This window comes from Dermacentor silvarum, chromosome 11 (genome assembly GCF_013339745.2).
Source record: "Dermacentor silvarum isolate Dsil-2018 chromosome 11, BIME_Dsil_1.4, whole genome shotgun sequence".
NCBI lineage: Eukaryota > Metazoa > Arthropoda > Arachnida > Ixodida > Ixodidae > Dermacentor > Dermacentor silvarum.
Genome location: NC_051164.1, coordinates 116,076,583 through 116,087,386, shown reverse-complemented (window position 1 = coordinate 116,087,386; position 10,804 = coordinate 116,076,583). Strand labels below are relative to the sequence as shown.

The 10,804-nt window shown below is 42.7% G+C and overlaps 1 protein-coding gene across 1 annotated transcript in view; it reads right to left on the bottom strand.

Moving 5' to 3' along the window:
* Positions 1–939: 939 nt before the first annotated feature.
* Positions 940–10,804, bottom strand: part of LOC119432850 (glycogen debranching enzyme-like) — a 149,070-nt gene continuing 139,205 nt past the window's right edge. Inside the window, exon 22 of the mRNA XM_049658418.1 lies at positions 940–10,624. Within this exon, the coding sequence (XP_049514375.1) occupies positions 10,349–10,624 (276 nt within the window). The 3' untranslated portion in view covers positions 940–10,348. The remainder of the gene's footprint in view (positions 10,625–10,804) is intronic.

Here is a 10,804-nt window from a genome sequence, read left to right as displayed (position 1 = left end):
CTCGGCTGTGGGAGGCTGTGGGTTCGATTCCCACCGCCGCCGGGCACCCACTGGTTCAAAAGGGTACAAGCGTACCCCGGCCTGGTGTTCGGCTTCCTTCTGGGGTGATACGCTTGGGAAAGGAGCCTGCGCCCTTAATTCCCGTCGAAACCAACGTGCGCTCGCACTCACACTCACCTCCACTCGCACTCACTGGCACTCACCTCCATTCACACTCACTGGCACTTGCTCGCACTCACCTTCATTTGCACTCACCTCCACTTGCACTCACGCCTTTGAATTTTAGTGCGAGTGAGTGTGAGTGAGTGCACTCATGAGTAAATGTGCTGACCTATGGTCCTGAGTGGTTTCAACTGCAAAAAGTGCTGATGACTACAGTTTCTATTATCATCATCATCAGCAGCCTATATTTATGTCCACTGCAGGACGATCTTAATTACCCCTGTCTTGTGCTAGCCGACTCCAACTTGCACCTGCAAATTTCCTAACTTCATCACCCCACCTAGTTTTCTGCCTTCCTCGACTGTGCTTCCCTTCCCTTGGTATTCATTCTGTAACTCTAATGGTCCACCAGTTATCCATCCTACACATTACATGGCCTGCCCAGCTCCATTTATTTCTCTTAATGTCAATTAGAATATCGGCTATCCCTGTTTGCTCTCTGATCCACACCGCTCTCTTCCTGTCTCATAACCTTATGCCTAACATTTTTCGTTTATAATTTCTATAGAATTCTATAATTAGCCTTAAAAATGATATTATTCAAAAATTTTAATTAATGTGAGTTTCACTGAGAAATAGACATTAAGGCGTTTTATATAATGACTTGCGAGAGTATTACTTGTGTCATAGAAATCTTCACATTCCAAACATGGCAGCAGTACACTTGAAACAAGTCATATTGTACTGCACTTCATTCATCAAAACAAAACAAATGACTGGCAATCACATGCATTGAATTCAAGTTTAATGTTCTAATGCCTGAAAAATACATAAAGCACTGATTTAATTATAGTGCAAACATCACTGCACATAATTAAAACTTGTTCAATAACCATTAGGGGCCCAAAAAGAAAACCAGACATCTCATTTTGTCACAGCCAACACCTTTCATGCTTTGACAATTAAGCCATGGTCAGAACTCTGCTTTAAATTAAAGATGGTACATTTTTTTTAAACGTTTGATTGAAGCATATGCACTGCTGTTAGAGAAAAAATGGAGAGAATTAAGGTCTTCCTCTCCTAACCGTGTCAGTAAAAGATTGTACAAGTATTTATTGAAAAGTCCCCCAGTCAGCATTGCTGTATGGCTCTTAGTGCACGCGCGCGCGCGCTCACACACACACACACACACACACACACACACACACACACACACACACACACACACACACACACACACACACACTGCAAATGTCAACAAGAGAGAAGGAAACACTACAGGGCCATGTTAACACTGAACCCTATGGTCAACATTTGAACAAGTGCTGTCACATTTAACACCCCTCTGTCAACTATTATGAACGATAGAAAATGCAATGCATGAAAGACTCCAAAAGGAGCCATGCAAGTATGTTTCCAGAAGCCACTTTAAAAATAGAATGAACGAGGAGAAGGGAAACAGAGGCTTGATCGATTTTTATTAGTCACGACCACATAAAGACAGCAGGCAATGAAGCCAAGGAAAGCATAGGGGTAATTAGCTATGTTTTAAATTGAAATATAGAAAATAATGAAGAAAATGGGAAATGAAAGTGGACAAAAACATAATTTGTTGTTGGTGCGGACCGAACCCCAACCTTTGTATTATGTGAAGGTAGCATATGTAATGTGGTTGTTAGTTTCTTATATTTAATATGATTGTTAAAAATAGAAATGGTACATGCCGAGCAACACAATGTCCCAACATGTACTACACACGAAAGTGAAACACATCTCAAAAGACAAGTACGTTGAAGCAGGCAGATTACACTCAGTGTCCAATTTGTTCATCAAAATAATAGAAGAGCGCCATTTTCTTTTTCCCTGCAATGATTCTACAAGACAACACAGGGCAGAAGATGCTGTCATGGAAGAAACACGTACCCAACCAAACCAAAAGTGATTTTTTTTTCTTCTTACATCGGTAAACAAAGCAGGTTGGCTGTGAATACCCCCACACCTAAAAACTTAAAAGCAGCCATGATATGGTCACCCAACAGTTCTCAGTTTATATTTGTAACTGGGAGTAGAGGGCCCAATATTTTTTATACAAACAAAGAAACTGGGCTCTCAGCACACATTTTAACCCATAATTACAATGTGAAATCGCTGCCTCTCAACTCCTCCCACCAACAGATACCGCCATTTTGGCAAGGCTGTGTGACATCAGGAACTGAGGGACCGCCTCTGTGTTGTCAGCTTTGAAACAGTTTGAGACCACATCTGACGTCTTTCTCCGCATGCCCTAGCAACCAACAGCAGTTGCCGGTAAATTGTGCCTGCAGTCGCCTTAACCTGCTTGATAAAAAGCAGTAGCAAACCACAGAGATGCGCTGGCGCACATGCAAAAATTCAATGATGCATGGCATTCATGACGTATTTTCAGCTCCTGCAATCACCTCCGGTGTTTACAGCACATAAAAGCGTGGCCTTCAAGACCGGCTTCTGTTACCCGAGGAAGCTGTTTCCGGGGGCTATCCGGGTGCCCATTCATTTCATCACAACTCAGCGTCGCCAGACTGCTTTACAGTTCCATTGCGACATTGAAAATTTCAAATAGAAACGTTCTACTGCACTGAATGCACTCAAATTTTGTTAGCTTGCTGTGGGATGCGTACGGTTTAACATGCAATGCATACTTTAAGCTTGGAAGATTTGGTGTCATGGCCATGTGTAATTGTTGGATAATAAAGTCAAAGCAGAAAATCATTTTACAATCCCCATCTGAAAGTGGCAGTTCTTCATGAGAGAAAAAAAAAAAGGCCATGCAATGAGCCAGATGCGTGATGAGAGCACGGAACATGTGAAAAGGGAACTAAAGCAAAACAAAAATGTGAAACTCTCTTTTCAAGCACCCACACATTTTTTACATTTTCATTGTAAACTTTTATCACCACAGCTCTCATTTTCATTTCCTTAAGTGTGGCTGTGAGTGATGATAGACGGGCTATGTATGACAGGAGACGGGAGCAGTGGAAGGGCTACATTCCACTTTCTTTAGCACCTGGCGATTTTTTTTTTTTTTCACATCTTCTATTTATTCGACAAGAGCTGGCCAACCAGCTCACATTTCTATTACTTTCCCAGTTTTCTTCCAGACCTTAAGAAATTGCAAGCTGCCCTCTGAATGCTTGAGACTGAAAATCTAGGATATCAGCACAGAGCTGTGCACAAGTGACGCATAAACATCAATATTGCGTCATTTCAGCTATGAATTCACAAGCATAATGACAGGTAAAGCTCAACTTATCTTGTTTCATAGTTATGTAAGGTATAAACAAGCTAGCTAAGTTAACTGCATAACATCACTGGTGTATGAGGCAGTGTATTTGTAGCTGTACAGGTGACAGAAGGTTCAATACTGAATAAATAAGTCTAAACAGCAGAAAACTAATCAAAATACCCCCCAATACATTTTCTAGCAGGTGAATTTGATAGCTGGCAGTTAAATTTGCCAGCACTTTCACAAATTTATGGCGTAGAAACCTGGGGTGATCTTTGTAATGTTTCAGTTAAGCTACTTGCTAACAAGTAAAACATATCTGGCATAAGAAACAAAAACAAGGGACCTAAAAAAAATGACGTGATTCCACATGTATACGTCACTCGAACTGTGAACAGTGTCTACAACACCTGCCTTTTCAGTCCTTTTTAAGAAAGGCATCAAGAATAAAATAAGTGTGGTCTACACAAATGGGAATAACATTAGGCAGCGAACTGTTGTAACTGTGCAAGTAGAGACAGGCATAATCAAACAATGGCACCAGCGTCACTACAGATATCCACCAAAGCACAACACCTATGTGCAATCGGTAAGATATGAGCACCAACTTCAAAACACTGACTGACATGGTTCAGTTTTGCAGACCAAGAACACAGACACATGAAACGAGATGACTAAACAAATAAGTACAAGTCAGTATATTTTCTCAGGAACACTTTGAACACTTCACAAACATGTCTTCCATGGCCTTTGAGTGTAAATACAAGGAAGCAAGGAATAAAATATGGCACAGGGAAAGTCGAGAAAATCTCAGCTGGCAAAAAGCATGCACACTATTGATGAGCATTTCCAGTTCCTCAAGATGTGCCTAACTGATCAAACAGAAAGCATCTGTAAAATTATTACGGCTAATGAAGCACAGTTACACAGGCATCAAGGCTGCAGCTGATAAGCTTTTGCAGAGTTATTATTAAATAGTATAGAGAATCTATGCTAAACAACCGTCAAGGCATGCTAGATCATACTAGTTATAGTTGCTACCTTTTCTTTTAGCCATTATTATACAGACCTTTTGTCAGTTCCACCACAATTTCCGCTGACTTAAAATGCATAGTAGTGAAAAACGCAGAGACCAACTTATTCCAGTCCAAAAATGGTTATCATCAGAATTGGTTAGCATACTGCTAGATATGAACATGATTATCATAATGGCTAGCCATATGTTCCATAACAGGCAAAACCAGCTGGAAAACACTTTTTTACCCATTACTGCACAGTGCTAAAAAAAAATGTAGCAACCTGTTAACTTGTAGTCCCAAAGCTAATGAAACTATTCAAAACAGGTAATAACAATTATAACCGGTGGGCAAAAAATTAGTAGAGCGTAAGGAACTGTGAATGCAGGCAAATGTAAGCAATTGCAACTCATCTACTGGGCTAGAGGAAGTAGATATCACAAAACACAAGCACTAGGCCAAATAAACAATGTGCTCTACGTACAAGTTGTAAATAAGTTTAGGTGAAATGGAATTATATGGCACAGTGCAAATAAATTTTCATGCTGCTCTCTCTTCTCGCTTACTTGAAAGTCAACAATTACCACAGCATAGCGCTAAATAGCAAGCGAACTGCTTTAACAGCCATTTTGTGCAGCTTTGATGCCCTACTATAAAGATGCATGCGTCTGTCACAAAATTGAGAAGCAGCACTGCAGTGATGGCATGGCATGTACGGATGGCACCATGTTGAAAGCCTCAGTGCTGCCCACAAGGTATGAATAAAAAGGACAGATTTAGAACAACCATTTTCAGAGACATTGCTGTCTGCTACAGCAGCAGTCGATGACAAAAACTATTTGCAGTAGGAGATTTTCTTCTCTTTAACTTACACCCAATCACTCTTCTCTCCGATTTCATTTTTGTTGACATTGCAGTTTAGGCAATCCTGCACAGTTTTACTAATCTTGTAGAGCCTTGCCAAAACATTGCTTATCAGTGGTCATCAAGTAACACCAAGCAAAGCAAATTTTGCCTGCAGAGGCCCAGCTGCAGTCAAACCCTGGGTCCTAACCTTGGTGCTCTAATGAGCAAGCTGCAACCTCATTAGCACCAGCAAGGACTTAAAAGCACTAAGCCCAACAGCAGTTGGCCCAATTCATAGAGGGCCACATGTAATGGGGTCAAGTAAGAAAATAAACACAGACAAGTAACTGTTTTTCAGTCCTCTTCCTAGCCCTTGCTTGTTTCTTGCATTAAGTAGCCCACTTAATCATGTTTGGCCAAACTGACCAACAGCAGGGTCTTCTACACTGCTGGGATCTTCACAGGGACCAGAAGGCACAATTTAGAAGTAAGGAAATTGTGCGGTTTAACGTCCTAAATCTGCACAGTGTGAAATGCACCTAAATATGCATTTTAGCCTCAGTAAATGTGACCACCATCACAAGGAATCAAACCCACATGCTCACGTTCAAGAGCAGAACACCATAGCCACTGAGCCACCGCATGAAAAGCTTACGTGGAAAGGAAGCTGTGCAAAAAGTTTGAATATTCACAGTCTGGAAATGCAGTCTGTAATAGTATATACTTCCAGCATGTGTAGCATTTGCGGGGGACCTACGCAGTGTTGAACTGTTTAAGTGGCTACAGGCACAAACTGCATGGGAATTTTAGCTTTTCATCAATCTTTGACGGTACCAAGTAGGTGCCAAGGGCACCTACAACTGAACAAAGCACAATTACCAAAGTTCCTTCAGAGATAGTGAAACAGCCAACTTCCTGCTAGCTACATGTTAAATGCACCCACATTATTCCTATTTCCAAAAAAAAAAAGAAAAAAAGAAGAAGCATGAAAGAAAGAAAGAACATTGGAACAAAGAAAAAAAAAACTGATTCTAGGGCGGTGCGTGCCAAAACCCCGACCTGATTATGAGGCACACCATAGCGAGGAACACCAGATTAATTTTGACCACCACTTTTTTTTTTATCATACACCTAAATATAAGTACACATACCCGCGACCTCGAGCGCAGCTGTGCAACATCATAACCCCTGGGCTACCACAGTGGGTGTCCTACTAGCAAGGACAGCTGTCTTAGCACTAATATGAGTTTGCATATGTCAAGCACACCATGTTTGACAGAACACATTAGTAGGAACTGATGATGCTGGATGCTGCGCCATGCAAAATTGAAAGCGTTCTCGAAAAGCCTGTTCGAAGAACATAGCCCTTGCTTCCAGTTTGTGTCAAGAACTGAATGAGCAGTCTGGCTGGCATGCCTCCAACATGAAGCAAAGTCAGGCATGCGTTAGGGCAACAGTGAGAACCCCTGTGCTAGTGAACCAGTGCATGCAGCTCCTGTGTTTGACTGAGAACTTCAGCATTGTGTTACATATTATCCACTATGCACTTTTCTATTGCACTTGTGTGTGCACTAAACAGGGCAAGAAGTGCTCCACACGTACCCTTTGTAACACTGGCTGGAAGCCCCATCATGAATCAATCTTGGCTGCTTACCACCCCATCCATAAATGAGGCGAAAGCTCAATCACTAATGGCATAACATAATGCTCAAGAACTATGTAATTGAAACGATGCATCATGTTCGTAACAATTTTAACCTTGCTGTGCATTCAAGAGTTATACCAAGAAATGTACCTCGGTATGTGAAAGGCAAAGACTGTCACCCACCAGAAAGTAACATTAAGCTACAAAGGAAGGCCATAAGTGTTTCTCAGAAGGAAGGCTTTGCATTTAAAGAAAAATTCACCTTGGTCCGAAGACTGAGCATTCCTGAAGCAGTTGTACTGCCATCAGAACTAGCCAGGACGCTAGCAGATGGCAGTGCAAGGCCACATTAATCGACAACACACAAGCACAGAAATCAGTTTCCTGATGTATCCCAGCATGTGTATCACGACTACCAACTCTGTCAAGTGGCAAAGTTCCTATGCAAAAACAAAAAGTGGAACATGAAGTGTCAACAGCAGTCATGATCCCACAGATTAGGAGTAACCACCATGCTTTCTGGCTTGACATTTATGCTTCCACAAATTCAGCAACGACAGACTATAGTACTTGGATGCTGTTCCTGGTTTGTCAAAGATATGACCCACCACTCCCGCCACATATGTGAGCTTGTTCCCAAACTAACCATGATCATGTTAGGAGGGTATTAACTACTTGAAATGTGTAAATTGAGAAAAACGTTTTTACAAGTGGTACAAGTGGAGAAACCTGTTCAGTACAGTGGGTCATCCAACAAAAATCCACATGAACTTCTTGTCTTGAGAGTGCATGGCTTGCTTGACAGACCATGGAACTTTCCAGCCTGTTTGTGGTGAGCTTTGCCTCAAAAACTTTCACAAAATTGACAGCATTATGCGGCACAAATCAGGTTTGTTGTTATTTAGATTTTTTTTGCCACCAACAATTTCAGAAAGTTGGTTTCAACATTACTAATGCGTAAACATGAGGAAAACTGATGCGTTGGTATATTTAACAGCGATCACACATTTTCTGCTTCACTGTACATTTGTGAGCATAGATGTATACCTTGAGAACTGAACTTAGGGTACTGATTCAGCTAGAAGTATACTTGCAATCATTTTATCGGTCCTCAGTTAAGCAGCAAAAGTTCAATATTCGCAAAACAAGAAAAAAAACTTAAGCTCTGCTGTTTGAACACGCATTTTAGCAGCGTTTCTTTTTCTTTTTAGTTTCTTTTTTTCAATTTCACCAGCAGAGCTCGGGCTTTAGAGTTCTATGCTTGTGCACCTTCCACTGGTGACTGATAACCAGTGAAGCCATCTGTCAAGAGAGGCAAGGTCGTGAATATGGATTGTTCCCAGGTTTTACTGAGACATCCGTATATTTTTCCACTGTTAGGCACATCTATAGTTGCATCTATAGTTACATATAAAAGAGTGAGTAAATGAGCAATATCATACCTGCCAACCTCACAATATGAAAATTCGGGAGACCGCCACGCGAGGGGGGGGGGGATTCAAAAAAGTTTTCACCCCCCCCCCCAAAAAAAAAAATTGTTGCTGTGCAAAACGGCGCACGTGGTACAGAGTCCATGCTTGTCACGACTCCACGAAGTGACAATGCACAGAAACTCCGTCGTGTATGATCTCAGAAATACTTGCAAGTACCGCATTTTCCGGTGTATAAGACGCAGTGTTTTTATTAATTTTTCATTGATGCGTCTTACAGAACGGTGCGACATAAGTACGTTTTCTTTTTTTTTTTCGGGAAAACTGCCGTCAAAATCGGATTCGATGTTATGGCCACGCGAAGAGCATTGGTTGACTTAACTGCTCCGGATTCTGCGCGCGATATCGAGGTGCCGGGTTCTTCTGCCGAGTTCCTGAGCGCCGTGCGAGAAGGACGGAGCAGCAACGCAAGCGGCAGCAGGACCACCGCGAGTCGACCGACCCCGAAGTCGTCGCATCTGCAGATCGCTATCAAGATATAGCACGCGCCGCTGCGCAAACTACACAATAGCTACCCGAGTACAAGACCCCCCTCCTACCTCCCGCGCTAGCGCGTCTTCCCGCTTTCTTTCCTTGTGCGCGATTCGGCCCACAGTCGCAGGCTTTCACTCGGACATACAGCACGCGGGGACAAGGTTATCGCCCTTGGACTCCATACGGAACATCGCGGCAGCCACGACGGCCGAATTGCGCCTAGAGTAACAATATATGCCACTCCTACGCTTGCGCGTGACCCGCGTTCACCGAGTGAAACGTCACTGTCATTTTTTTTGAAACCATTGCGAACAGCTGCGTCGTATACACCGGTGCGACTTGTATACGTCTTTTTCCGGAAAAACTGCCGTTTTGAGAGGGGTGCGCCTTATACAAAGGTGCAAGTTATAGACCGGAAAGTACGGTACTTATTCTTATCGTTTAAAAGTGCCATCGATCGTTCCAACTAAATCAGGGAAACAAAGAGTAGTTTGGCATTCGCATTTCACTCGACAACCTGACAAAGCCAACTGAAGCATAGCGCGCTCACGGTCATATAATGACTGGATTGCTAAAAACGCTCGACCCAGCGTGAGACTAGGCAATCCGGAAAATCCAATATGGCAGCGCCCGTCGGCTGCTCGCGTTCGTGGTGGTGCTGGCAGCTGCTACCACGATTCACGGTGCATGCTGGTGACGAACTGCTCCCACGCCACTTTTCTGCATGGTTATATTACAGGCCGTAAAGAAAAAAAAAAAACAAGTGGCGGCCACTTTTCGGGAGATTTGAGTTCGCGTTCGTACAATCGGGAGATGCGAGAAAAATTCGGGAGGCTCCCGGACAATTCGGGAGAGTTGGCAGGTATGCAATATCTATCGTAGTCAAAGTTCTAGTTTCATCCTGCATGTCACAGAGGCTTTGCAAATGTCCATGCAATGTGCAAACATTCAATTAGAATCTTACTTTTCTGAATCTAAAAAAAAAGGACCTGGCACATGGTACTCAGTAAAGATGAGTGACTAAGTAATACAATTAAAAAGTAAATCAGGACATAAAGAAAGCAATGTTGATTTAATCCTGAATACTAAAGCAAGGTCCACAATGTTGAAGTTTGGGTGTCAGCCTATCCTTCAGATGTCTTGGACAATGCGTTGCTGGTACCTAAGGCTTACATGAAGCAGAAAATAAGTAATTTAATTGGGCAGCTGATTAAATTCAGTGTTTCAGCAATTCTTTTTCCACCCTTCCTAATTATTTCTGCCAGCAATGGATTGGCAAAGAAAAAATTTCTAACTAAAACACTAAAAGCATGCACACCACACACATAATCCATAGTGGGAATAAAAGCCAAACGAGTTGCCCGCCAGGTGATCTAGGGCCAAGCTTTCATTAATATTAAATTTACTACACCCCTCCGTAGAAGCTGCAATGGCAACCCTTGTGCTGGGGTAACTATGATGCCTGGAGCTTCTGTAGGTCATAGACCACTTCCAGAAGGCAGGCATGGCTCCAGGCCTGAATCGGGCAGGAGTCTGGGCAGATGTCCCCGTCACGGTTAGTGAGTTCGGGCAGCCCCCGCCAGGGTGACGACTGGATAAGCTGGTAGTTGTTGGAGAGGATCCCCTTTACCTCGTCAACAGCAGCCGCCAGTGCCTTCTGGCTGTCAGGCACCTTTTGGGCAAAGTAGAGCCTGGCCCTGAGGTAGAAGCCCATGGGCCAGAGCCACTCCTGAGAAAGCAAGTGAAAGGAACACTTGTTTCATCATCATTCAGAACAGTACTACCAAAGGAAGCTTTTAATTCAACGTCACAGTGCATTTCACTAGGTTAGTTTCTGTATTTGGTGTGGTTTTAATTTTTGTGAGCTTCATCACGTGAAACTCGTACATATAATGAACATTTTCTGCTT